Here is a 14,007-nt window from a genome sequence, read left to right as displayed (position 1 = left end):
GCTATACGAAGTGACGCAGCGGTGTTTTTAGCCAGAAATAAATATCCAAATATTTCCAATAAACCACTCATTACGGAGAGACGACATTGTTTTTGAAAAAAAAAAGTAAAAAAAAAATGCAAACCTACCCTCATTAGAAAAAAAACTAGCGTTACAAATGTAATTTTATACAAGACATTATATGCGAGCTAAATATGTGTATGTAAACACATATACATACAACTCATTTTAATCAGTTCATAAGCTCTTTTGCAAACAAACATGATTTAAAATGAATACTCAGTTGTTGTTTTGAGCATATGAGAGCTTTTTTTGCATAAAACATTTTAAATAGTTATTGGACAACAAAACCTAGGATTTCACTTCAAAACTTAAGAAACCAATATTCGATGATTTTGTGATACTCTTGACATATAAATAAATGAGATTTTGTATCATCATAACTTAATATTTTACTCAAACATTTTGCCCCAGTTTTTCAAGTCTCTTAATTTATTTCATTATATATAGAGCCAATGCACACCTCCCACCAGTGCCGATATGCAGCCATATTGCACTGCTACGTGTGTGATATTGCATTTATGTAACAGTTTGACAGCATAATCGTGTGTAAAAAAAATAAATAATAAAAATATCAAAATATGCACACCCTTTTTTCCCAAGAGGAACTACTTTCTTCCACCATTCATTCACATCTGCAGCTGACGTCAGAACAGCAGAAACTAGTTACTAATTCACCAACGTCACTTTACAGCTAGTGTTTGAACGATTCTCTAGCGTAATGTCTAAAGTGAAGACAAAACAGCTGATTTTGCTCACATTTTAAGATTATAAGGCTGAACGGCATGAAATTCCATCAGTCTACAGAGATTTCCCACTTGCAAATACAGCAGATTACTGTGGTAAAAATGCAGCACTACAACATGCAAAAGAGAGAGATCGACTTAGAATGTCACTTACCTATTAAATGCTGAGAAATTGCTGTTTTTCCCCCTTAATGCTGCGTTCCCACCAGACGTGGAAGAAGCATCAAGCGTGAGTGATTTGCATGTTAAGATACGCACAAATGGCGTGATTATGATGTAGAGCCTGTTGTTGGTGTCCCTAGGGAAAATCCTCCTGCACACACCGACAACAGTTCATCAAACTGGGCTCGGCTCAATCAGAAGAATATTTCCATCATCCAGGTTAAGTTTCTGGAGGAGTTTTAAAACTCACAGAGTTCGGTGTGAGTTTTAAAAAGATCAAGTGGACTCAGACACTGCTCCCAACGAATCAACGCTGTTTTTCAGCCTTCATAAAGCTCATAAACACTGTTATTTTCTCAATAAAATCCATGTTAGCCATTTAGCAATGAAGCTAGGGTCACCGGGCAGACAGAAGCCCTGCCCATCACGCAAATCCGCATCTGTTGTGAAGTGGATTTGATGCGTGAATGAAACGAGTAAACTTAAATGTTGACGCGTCTATTTATGTGTGAATAGCGTGATTTATCCGAGCGTTCCGCGTCTGGTGTGAACACAGCATCAGGACTTATTATGCAGTCTCTGTTACCATCTTGTGGCGGAACATCAACCGTCTTTGCTTAGTATGACCGGCTGATCTCCGAAATTATAAATATTTAAAATAGGCACTATCATTATAAATAAACTGCATAGTTGCAATCTAAACAACTACATTCTCTCCTAAAAAGCCTTAAAAGTACATTATGTTGTCCAACAGCTGCAATATTTATTAAACTGTAGTCCTCTGCTTGCCACTCAAGAACTAGATAGATAGATAGATAGATAGATAGACAGATAGATAGATAGATAGATAGATAGATAGATAGATAGATAGATAGATAGATAGATAGATAGATAGATAGATAGACAGAAAGACAAAGACAGACAGATAGATAGACAGGCAGAAAGACAGGCAGACAGACAGACAGATAGATAGACAGGCAGAAAGGCAGACAGATAGATAGATAGATAGATAGATAGATAGATAGATAGACAGACAGACAGACAGACAGGCAGAAAGACAAACAGACAGACAGACAGACAGAAATATAGATAGACAGATAGATAGATAGATAGAAAGACAGGCAGAAAGATAAACAGACAGGCAGAAAGACATACGGACGGATGGATGGTTGAGATAGACAGATAGATAGAACAATAGAAAGATAGACAGAGGGATGGATGGATAGATATAGATAGATAGATAGATAGATAGATAGATAGATAGATAGATAGATAGATAGATAGATAGATAGATAGATAGATAGATACCCAAACAGACAGATAGAAAGACAGGCAGAAAGATATACAGATAGACAGAGACAAACAGACAGGTAGACAGATGAAAGACAGGCAGAAAAATAAACAGACAGACCGAGCGACAGACAGAAATTTAGCAGAACACTCCATCTTCAACAGTCCCAGTTCAACATTTCACTGTACTGCAAATGAAAACGGAAGCGAGAACATCAGATAGTGACACGTTTTTATTAGTAACGTGCACAGGTCTATGGACTTGTGTCCCAGGAAGCTGCCTTGAGACTTAACAAGTGTTAGATGGAGGAGAACAGAACTGACTTTATCTGACAGGTGCACAGACAAACCAACAAGGCCTTGAGTGTAAAAAAAAAAAAAAAAAAAAAAAAAAAAAAAAAAAAAACAGAGAGAGAGAGAGGGGGGGGGTGGTCTGTTGCTCAGTCAGCTCTTCAATACAATGAAGTACAAGTTTTAGAAATTCAAGTCTTACCATTATTACATTATCAGAAAAGAAAAACATTTGAAAAAAGGCGTCCAAGTGATTTCATAATCGACCACATACATTCTGTAGAGAAGAAAAGGCTTAAAATCTGTCATTCGGCTTCTTCAGCTCAAACTCCTTCACATCCTCCCTGATAATTTATGATAAATTCATTTAGCGCCGAGAATAAAATAGATTAATTGGCCAAAAGAATAAAACATCATTATTTTCTGCAGAGTGTGGAGAAACAATCTCACAATCACACAAGTCATTAAAACCCATGTCTTCCAACACAGTACCTCAATAATAGCATATACAACGCTTTACCCCGATTACCCTGAAGTCTACCGGTCTGTCATAATCCACTTCTTCCAGTCAACTCTATTAGATGTGCAGAGTGTCGTGTCCACTTCCGAGTGGCCTCGTTTTATCCAGTGCATTTAGCAGATCTGCACCACTTTGTGAAGTGAGGTATGGTGTCCCAAGCTGGGATTGAAGACGCAAGTCAAGAAAAGGTCTGTTTGTTGTTTTCCTTATCCCAGCATCCTCAAATATTTAAAAAGAAAGACAGCAGATGTCCTCGTACACACACACACACACATAACTCACACACATACATACATACATACACGATCAGCATAGGTAGAGCTGTAAGGCAGAGACTCCATTTTGAAGAGAACACAAACTAGGCAAAACGAAAGCTTCTCGAAGCATCCTAAAGTGTGCATCTCATTTTGAGTTCAGATTGACTCTCCTCTTTATAGGCCTCCTGTAAGGCTGTTCTGTAGGAGGCGAAGGGCTAACGGAGAGGCGGATGCCAGATCGAGAAGCAGAAACAAATGAAAAACGGCCGGATGATCACCAGAGCCGATGCTGGTGGAGATTTCTGCTCAGGACGGATCGTACGTCTGCGGTGAACCTGAAAGAGGGAACATACATTAAAGATGCATTTGAGTTCAGGGCTACATTCGCACTGCGAGGCTTTGAGCTCAAATCTAGGGCTGCACCAGACTGCATCTGGCATTACTGTACGTTCAAACCGAAAGTGGCGAGAGCGTCCAAGGTCGCTCTGGCGACAACGATGTCTGTCTTCAGCTCCGGCGGCGAGAGCATCAAAACTCGCTACATTGATCTCGTATTTAAAGGAGCCGTTGCAGCATATCAGTTACATTCTTGCATAAAACATGTTTCTAGTGTGAAAATGTTGCACACTTCTTATCAAATTCATTTAACAATGGAAGATCAAGTTGCGTGTGGTGTGGCTTTGCTCTATTTATCCAATATGTGTCCATATGTCTGAAATATCCTGAAGCAGTAATACTGTTCTGTACTGTCACGTAGTGTGAGATTCCCGCTTTTTTAAGATAAATATGTGTAACATTAATGCACATCAGTAACTCGCCAGTAAGTTATTTAATGCATGTTCCTGTGTTACGACTGGAGTTTATTTAAATATTTATTATTGCGGATTGTCCTGTCTTTTTCTTTTGTCCCGCCTTCTTGTTGTTTTTCTGTTGTTTCATAGGCTCCCCATACCGGCGTGATTCCCTGATCTGATTGGCTGCTGGTCGCAAAAGCACGTATAAAAAGGAGCTTCCGGCAGGGTTCGAGGAGCTCATTTCTGTGCGTTCGGTATTTGGAGTGGAGCTCCTGGGTTTCCCTCACCCCTTCGGCCGACGACCAACAACAACCAACTTTGTATTGATGACCATCATATGTTTAAATATTTTTGAGAGTTTGAGCGTGTAGGGGTGACCTGCCTATTTATTTGATTACTTTTGACTTTGTTTATGTTAGGGAGTAAGGTAAGATTCTTGTATTTTTCTTTAAATAGTAATAGGTAATTTAGTGGATTTATTTTATAGATTCTTTTGTTTGTTATTTTGGACTGTGGTCACCCTGACGAAATGCTCATTTATATAAACCCTATTTTTCTATAATAAATATCTTCATATATACTCTCAATTGAGTGTGTGTTTGGTTGTCGACCGAAGGGAATCTTTTGCTTTAAGTTTTGTTTAGTTTGGGAAATCCACCACCCCAACACATTTGTTTTTTCTTCGTTTATTATGCCCTTTTTGTTTCCCCTAGACTTGGGGCGTAATACTGTAAGAAAACATTGTAAATAATTAATAATTCAGCGACCGCAATCATCAAACCCTTGGGAACAACTGTGGTCGGAACCAAAGTTCACAGGTCTGTGTTCTCTGAACTCATATCAAGCGATGGACGTCTTCATTCTGATTGCTTGCCGCCGAACCGCGTCATAGCTCATTACCATAAAGTTGACTTGATTTCAACTCTCCTCGACGCCCACGCCGGAGAAGACGTGCCGCACTGCTCCTTGCCACTTATCGCCGCCGGCTCTTATTGAAAATGAATGACTTCCGGCTGCTGTGACGCTCTTGCCACTTTTGGTGTGAACGTACGGTTAGGGCTGGCGATAAAATCGGTATCCATATTTATTGATAGAACACTACTGTCAACATTGATAAAAAATAAAGAAAGAAAGATCCGGTATGTAGTTTCGGTATGACGCGATATAGTTTTATTAAAACTGCTGAGCGTAAACCTTGGAAGCAATGCCAATAAGCTTAGGGGAATGACACGCACATGTTGTGAACTGCACATTTTCCAGCCGCACCTAGATGAAAACATCTCAACTTTTCCGAATGCCGCAAGGGCACCATAGTTCATTCAAGTCGTACTAACCAATCTGCTCCACACTTAATATGGAATATACACATTTCAGAAACAGTACACTAATTACCTCAGACAAACACAGCGCACCCAAACACTGCAGCGCTTTTTACTTTCCTCCATAAACTTGTATTTGAGCTACAGTAATGGTTTGTCTGTTTGTCATCCTCTGAGAAAATAGTTGATGGTCGCCAGGGGAGCGCCATTGCAAATGATGAAGGAAACCACGCACTCACACTTTGTAACTTTAGGTCAGATGAACAACACATGCGAAAATGAGTGCCATGAGAAGTAGCAGTGAGGAGATTGTAAATAAAAAGGATGCAAGGATGTCGCCTGAGTGGCTTTTTGGTTTCTTTTCTTGTGCATCCCAGCTACTAGCACCCAATCTGAAAGATTTATTAGCATAGGTTTTAATGTAGTCATTCAACTTCACAGTTTGTTGAGCAAAGGCCTTGTGGACTTGTGATTTTTCAGGGTTTTTTTTATTTGTAATTAGTTTGCAACAAATTCAAAAATTATTTTTTCACATTGTCTTTATGGGGTATTGTGTGTTGAATTTTGAGGACATTATTGAATTTAATGCATTGTGGAATAAGGCTGTAGCATAAAAACATGAGAAAAAGTAAAGTGCTATAGATACTTTCCAGATGCACCTCTTCATATTAGGATCATGCCCAACATATGAGGATATTTTCTATTTGTATCCCCTTCGAAACATGCTATAAATTACAAAAATACAGACTTTCCTCCATGTCTCCTGTTAATTTTTTTTACTTCCTGCCCTCCATCTGAATTTCGCGCTTTAACAGAACCATGTTATTGCAAACAACCTATTTGTGTCTACATATGCGTGCAATATGCGTGTTCTTTTTCGTATTAACAGACTGTATTTAACTGTTAATCGTATATTGTTTTGGAGTATGTCGTTGTATTTAGCACTGTCTGGAGCCAGCACCTAAGCTTTTCACTCATCATAGCAAACGTGCTGCTGATGATGCGACAATAAAAGTGATTTGATTTGACTGGGGAAAAAAGTAAAGCAAAATTCTATTTTTCTTGCCATATGAGCATAATTTCATTAGATGACCTTTTTTTGTGGCATTCACAGAGTTCTGACAAAAACAGACATGTGCCACATTATGAGTAAACAATAAGCAAACAAAAAATAATAATCAGATTTGAGCCACATTTGCCTGCACTGTGAATGTAGCAGCATTGAGTGAACACAATAATAACCATTAGACTGGGTTTTCAGCAAGTCCTCAACCTTTACCTTAGTGCATCCAGCATGGGCAGCAGGTTAAGAAGTGCTGTGTCACTGGGGTCACTAAACCATGACTTTATAGGTATTGCATTATCTGTGGGTCAGGAAATAAGAGAAGCGTTAACAAGGTGTATCCAAGTGAAAGGACTCCTCAAACAACACCAAAAACTTCAAAGCAGGACTTGATTTTGTCTAATGGGGATTGACTGAATGTATGGAGGACAAAACATGCAAATACAATGAAAAAATAAAACACACAAATATATAAATAAACGAGTAAATAAATCCATACATTTCTGCATAAATAAAACAATGAATTATATAGCTATGCAAATTAATAAATGTATATATAAAATCCACAAATTCCTGCATAAATAAATACATAAATACTTAGTGTGGGCAAATAAATAATTTGATTAATTACACAAATGTTGGGAGAATAAGAAAATGCTAAACTTAAAAGCTGATTTCCCTTTCAAACCTTTATTCACGAACTTACTTTTCCTCAGCTCAACATGCAAATGAGAGGGTGTCTGTCAATCATTAGAAGGCGGTCTTTTTGACACCATTGGTTGATCATAAGAAAAAAATTGCATGCAATTTTTTTTGACTGACTTTTGATATATATATATATATATATATATATATATATATATATATATATATATATATATATATATATATATAAATTAAATATTGCATGACATTACAATATATACACACACACATTTATTTATTTGCATATTTATTTATTTCTTTCTTTATTGTTTTTTTTTCAGGAATTTATGGATTTATTAACTCAGTTATTTATAAATTTGCATATTTATTTATTCATTGTTTTTGGCAGTTTCGTCCTCCATATGAATGTATGTGATTTGTTGAACATGGCGGGTGAAAAAAAAATACAATAATGCTTCAAAAGAGTTTTTAATGTTTCAAAAGACCTTTTAGCCAAAAATTTGATCTCTAATATCTAAAATATCTAAAAACGGTGAATTACTCTTTAAATACACTTTTGTGTTTAAAACGAGAGTTCTCCAATAAAAAAAGAAAAGAAAATTGTATTAATAAAGGCAACCTGAATAAGAGTAACTTCTGTCTGAGTGGCCATTTATAGAGATGAAGACAAAGGTATCTATTTATAACTTTTATCTTTGCCATGGTGACAGTATATTTAACTAGCTGTTTTGCAAGATCCTGGTATTCAGCTTAAAGTGTAATTTAAAGGTTTAACTAAGGCTAATTAAGCAGAACAACAGTGATTTGTTCTGTAGTCAATCAGGAAAAAAAATCTCTTAAGGAGGCTACGAATATTGATTGCAGCTGTTTTTACATTAAAAATATATCAATAATTATGCACAAAATATTTTAAATATATAAATTTTAACTTTATCATATACATATTCATTCATTTTCCTTCAACTTAGTCCCTTAATTATCAGGGGTCGCCACAGTGGAATGAACTGACAACTATTCCGGCATTTGTTTTACGCAGCGGATGCCCTTCCAGGCACAACCCAGTACTTGAAAGCACCCATACACTTTCACATTCACACACACACTCATACACTACGACCAATTTAGTATTTCAATTCATCGCACGTCCTTTGGACTGTGGGGGAAACCGGAGCACCCGGTGGGAACCCACACCAACACGAGGAGAACATGTAAACTCCACACAGTAATGCCAACTGACCCAGCCGGGACTCGAACCAGCAACCTTCTTGCTGTGAGGCGACAGTGCTGACCACTGAGCCACCATGCCACCCCTTCATATACATATATAAATATATTTGAAATGTGTATTTTACTATAGCACAGTTTGATTAGGTCTACATCTTTTTTTTATTATTATTTAAAAGTTTGCCAAATTTTCTTTCACAACAGGATTCCCTACATTGTGGAAATCATTGGACCTTACAATTTCAACTTTTCAAGAAGTCAGAATATATTAAATGTATATTCAGATATATATATTTGAAACTAAAAATCAGGAAACTGTTGTACTTGGTTGTTTTCTGTTGTGACCATGTAATAACGCCACTTATTAAATCCTATGTGCGCTTAGTTTTTGATTACGGTGATGCTGAACATGCCAAATATGTCAGGGGTGAAACAGCCTAAAGTACACGAGCACAGATATCATGCGGAGCGACCAGCTGGATGACTGTTCGTGCACAAGTTAATCCTGCAAAAGCAGCACCTCATGCCACATACAGGGAGCTGATGAACTGCTCAAACTAATGAAATGAGCTAATTTCACTTAAATCTAGCTTAAAATTCACTCTACCTAACAATAAAAATGCATGTAAAATTCAAATTTGATTACCAAAAGGATAGTTCACTCCAAAACTGAAATGTTCCTACCATTTTCTCCCACTCAATTGGTTTAGAACTTGCTGTTGTTGATCGCAACAACGAGATAGTTCGAAGAATGCTGAAAAAAACGTTCATTGATATCCATAGTAGGAATAATTAAATGATTACAATTTTAGTTTTCTCTTTAAATGGGAAAAGCATCAAGTAGAGACTTGATTATTTGACAATGTGATTTGATTAAACATTAAATTTATTTCACAAAAACTTTAAATTGCCTTGAAGAACAGCATTTTCCATAACTAATTAAAAATATTAGCTAAAAATCAGCTTGAAATCAATATGTTGAAAGTTTATTTGTTAGTACGCATTGATATTATTTAGGTGAACATTTAATCCATGCATTTTAACCCACTGAAAAAAAGTTGTTTTGGTAATTGTCAATCAAAGTGTTTGCATGTGTTTAGAGGGGCGGTGCTTCTCTGACGATGTCAGTTCTTAACCACACCCCTTACCGTTAGTTTGCTATGAGTGAATGATGCACAAAAAGAAAGCCCCGCCCCCTACTCAATATTCCATTTCAGTTGGAAGTACATCAACATACTAAAACAAAAGTCTCACCAACTTCCACTTCACTTTGGACCAGGGGTGCTTAACCCTGTTCCTGAAGATCCACCTTCCTGCAGAGTTTAGCTCCAACCCTGATCAAACCCAACTAAACCAACTAAATAGGATCTGAAGGAGCACATGGTAATTAAAGACAGGTGTGTTTGATCAAGGTTGCAGGTGAACTCTGCAGGAAGGTAGATCTCCAGGAAGAGGGTTGAGCACCCCGCCTTTACACTAACACCCCAAATCGACAGCTCTAGTTTCCACAAATGTTTTGATTGCTCCGATGTTTTTAATAGTGTATTATTATAGTCTCACCTGGATGACTTCGATACGCTCCCGGTGAGTTGTCGAGAATAACTACACTTGATAAGTCATCGTGTACGACTGACAGGTCTTTAATATAACTACCTGAATCCAGCGTACAGTGCTGCAAAGGCAAACACAAAGGACAGACGGTATGTATTAATTATTTCCAAATTTTAAAGGCTTAAGATTAACGACTCGTGCAGCATTTGAGTGGCTTACCTGTCTGTAGTATCTTCTTTTGAGGATTGCCTTGTTGTTATCTAGTTTATCCGCTACTGCGGAGCCATAGATCTCCATACTAGCAGTGAAAACTACTAACTCATACCACTGACTGACCACCTCCAGGAAGAAGTCCACGTGCGGCCGTTTATGGACAAAGAATCTGACCGGGTGCTTGTCTATTACCACCTGAAACAACAACAGGTCATGTGAGAGAAACTAGACATTTAGAGTTTTTAAATAAGGATGAAAAATGCTATTATTTACGGTTAATTAGTTAATGAATTTGACTAATGATTATAATAATGGACCCTTTTTACAAGACGTTTAACAGTCATTAACGGTTTACTTGATATCCTTGAAAGCTTTTATTATTTTCATTTTTAAAAAATTGTATGAACATTTATATGCATTTATGAATGTAATATTTGAGTCAAATAACAAAAAAACTAATTACCGCTTACGCGAGGTGTTTCTAATGCAGTGTCTATAGGGCTGAAAGTAAATCGGACGTTATTCTCAGTCTCACACAATTATTTTTCCTTTTTCTGAAAGTCTTTTTTTTTTTTAATAATTTTTAATAATAAAGAAATTCTAACCTTTAACAATTACAATATTAAAAATGGCATGCATTACACTGATTTAAGTAATGGATTTAATAAAGTATAAAATAATAATAATCAAATAAATGTAATACTGTAAAATGATATTTAATATACCATATATAATATTAAGATATTTTTCAGCATTTAAATTAAAAATAATAAATAATAAAGCCACTTTAATTCTATAATGTTTAAATAATCATTAATATTTAAATGTAAAAATGTTAGTTAACAAAAATTGGAGTATAATTAAACATACGTTTATAGTTTGCATTAAAACACATAATATAATAATAATATACTTAAAATATTTAAGCCTGAACTAAGTTTTATAATATATATATAATACATAAATATTAAATTAGTAATTATAAAATAACTCAATTTCAAATATATGTGTGTGTGTGTATATATATAATGTATACATATCTCAGCAATCATAATTAAAATTACATATTATTACAACAACAATAATAAATAAAAATAAATAACCATCAAAAACTACCCTGGTCAAGAACAGGTTCGGATGTCCTAGAAACTTTGGTCAACAGATTATTATAATGTATTTATAATAATTTTTTTTATTTATTCAACAGATGTGCATTATTATAGTGCATACGTAATGTAGTCTGTGATTGAAAAGATTTCTGATCTTACTTTGAGGATGAAATCTGGTGGTGTACCAGGCCGTACTGTCGGTCTGAGGACCCCATCGTGATGGGAATGAATCAACGTCTCATCCAGATCTAAAACCAGGATCTTTCGCTTCACGTTGTCTGAGCAGAAACACACACTGACATGTTAGACCACAAAACACACACACACACACAAACAACAGTCTCAATGACAATTCACACACAGGCCTGAGATGCTAAAAGTGTGAACAGAACACTTCTGCTTTCGGTTGTGATCTCAAAAACAAGAGAAGAAATACTCACTGAGTCTGTTTCTGGAAATGGGCGACAATGATAAAACGTCATATCGCACTGTCTGATACTGGATGATCTAGAACAGGAAGAAGAGAAAACAGGAAACAGTCACCTCTGTCAAGCACACTTCATCAGACGTGTACAACAAACAAGCTCCTGATACATTACTGTGCATATGCTCGATTGGATTTAATAAAGACATTTTACATTTTAATGCATTCAGAAATTTCCTAAACACATTGATCTCTACAAAACAGTAGAAAGAAAGGATATTTAAACAATTCATAAGTGCAGGTTTGATAAAGCTTGCATATAAATGGTGAATGAAGATGAAGAAGAATTCAGACAAAATAATGAAATCACTAAAAACACTAAAGAAGATAAATATATTACAATTTCTTGGGGGATAAAGGGATAAATAGAGGGACCGATGGAAGGATAAACAGATATTAATTTCATTATTTAATTATTAATTTTTATATTTGATTAGTAGTATTGATATCATATCCAAAATAAAAGTTTTATTTGCATAATACAGGGCTCGATATTAACTTTTTTACTTGGTATACTTCAAATATTTAGGAGCACCAAAAAGAATTTAGGACCACCAGAAAAAAAAAATTCTTCCTACTAAGGGCTGGATCATTTGAGCACAGAGACCGTGCACAAAGAATGTAGCTTTTAATTATTGTTTTCATGTCTGAAGGTGGGATTTTTTTATTTCTCGTTTTTATAAAATAGACCATTTCTACATTTCCGGATTTCTCGGCAGAGAAAGTCGTCATAATTGGGTAAACTTAAGAGTGCAGTGAATGGGAAAGTACAACGATCAATTTTTTTTACAATCCTATTTGCTGAAATAATAAGAGAAAAACTGATGGTGTTATCAAGACTTAAAAAGAGACTGTTAACGACAACCAGAGAGAATAACGTCACATTTACTCTCTGCCCCATAGACGCTGCATTAGAAACACCTCGCATAAGCGCAAGTTTGTTTTTGTAATCTGATGCAAAGATGATATAATACATGCACAAAATGCATATACATTTACATACAATTAAAAAAATTATCTAAATATTAAAAAAACTTTCAAAGATTTAACATTATGATGACTATTAAACAAGTCATAACAGACCTGTGAAAAGTCCATTGTACAGTATAATTAATTATACTTATGTTTCAATAAATTATGTTTATTAAGTTTGAATATTAAACATATATTGGCATTAAGGTCATTCTTTAATCAATTAATCATTAAACTAATTGAAATAAATAAATCTCATAATAATATTTATTACTGTTGCTATTGTTGTTGTTTATCTTTTCTATGTACACTAGCTTATTTTTAAGTCAATTTATGTAATGTTGTATTTTTTGTTGAACCATTTAGTTTTAAAAATTAAACTATTGACTTAACCTGGACGGAGATGTTTAAAAATAAAACTTGTTGAATCTTTTATAAACAAAATAACAATTATTATTATTATTATTATTATTATTATCAGTGTTGTTGTCATTAACGTTACCATTATTACTATTAATATTATTATTAACAACTATGATTATTATTTTTAACAGTAATAATAACAATACTACTACTAATAATAATACTATTAATAATTTTATTAAAATATTGATTATTTACTAATATTTACTACAGGATCTGAAAGGTTTTCTTGGCTGCTAATTAAAATTAAAATTTATTTAACCTGTATGACAATGTTTAAAAATAAAACAAACAATAACAACAATAATTATATGGTTGTTATTATTAATAATAACAACAACAACTAAAACAACAATCAAACAAACAAACAATAATATGATTATTATTACCACCACCACTAATAATAAGATATTGATTATTTATTAACATTTACTACGGAAAGCTGAAAGTTTTTCTTGGCAATTTGGCTGCTAATTAAGCTGAATATTTATCTATTTATTCCAGTTAATTTGTGACCAGAAGAAACCCTGATTTAACTATCCTAATCAGCGTCCCGGTGTTACTCATTTCACAAGTGGTCAATCAGCAGCAGCGCCGGCTTTACTCCAGCAAACACGTCACACACACACACACACACACACACACACACACACACACACACACACACACACACACACACACACACACACACACACACACACACACACACACACACACACAACCTTCAACTTCATAAACTGAGCTCAAACTAGGATCACTTTGCCTTTAAGAGGTGCGAGAACCTCAGCTTCGGTCCAGCGCTCAGCACAATGTGAATCCTCATCCTCTCTTTCTCCAAATCCCTCTCTTCTGCGCTATCTTTA

General features: G+C 35.1%; 1 protein-coding gene across 1 annotated transcript in view; it reads right to left on the bottom strand.

Moving 5' to 3' along the window:
- Positions 1-2,473: 2,473 nt before the first annotated feature.
- Positions 2,474-14,007, bottom strand: part of ctdnep1b (CTD nuclear envelope phosphatase 1b) — an 18,231-nt gene continuing 6,697 nt past the window's right edge. Inside the window, exons 2-7 of the mRNA NM_001007440.2 lie at positions 11,706-11,772; positions 11,425-11,543; positions 10,163-10,351; positions 9,953-10,064; positions 6,719-6,803; positions 2,474-3,661 (exon numbers count right to left, since the gene is read on the bottom strand). Coding sequence (NP_001007441.2) covers positions 3,601-3,661; positions 6,719-6,803; positions 9,953-10,064; positions 10,163-10,351; positions 11,425-11,543; positions 11,706-11,772 — 633 coding nt within the window. The 3' untranslated portion in view covers positions 2,474-3,600. The remainder of the gene's footprint in view (positions 3,662-6,718; positions 6,804-9,952; positions 10,065-10,162; positions 10,352-11,424; positions 11,544-11,705; positions 11,773-14,007) is intronic.

This window comes from Danio rerio, chromosome 7, assembly GCF_049306965.1.
Source record: "Danio rerio strain Tuebingen ecotype United States chromosome 7, GRCz12tu, whole genome shotgun sequence".
NCBI classification, from domain to species: domain Eukaryota; kingdom Metazoa; phylum Chordata; class Actinopteri; order Cypriniformes; family Danionidae; genus Danio; species Danio rerio.
The sequence above is the reverse complement of the archived record's forward strand: the minus strand, read 5'-3'. Positions and strand labels throughout refer to the sequence as shown.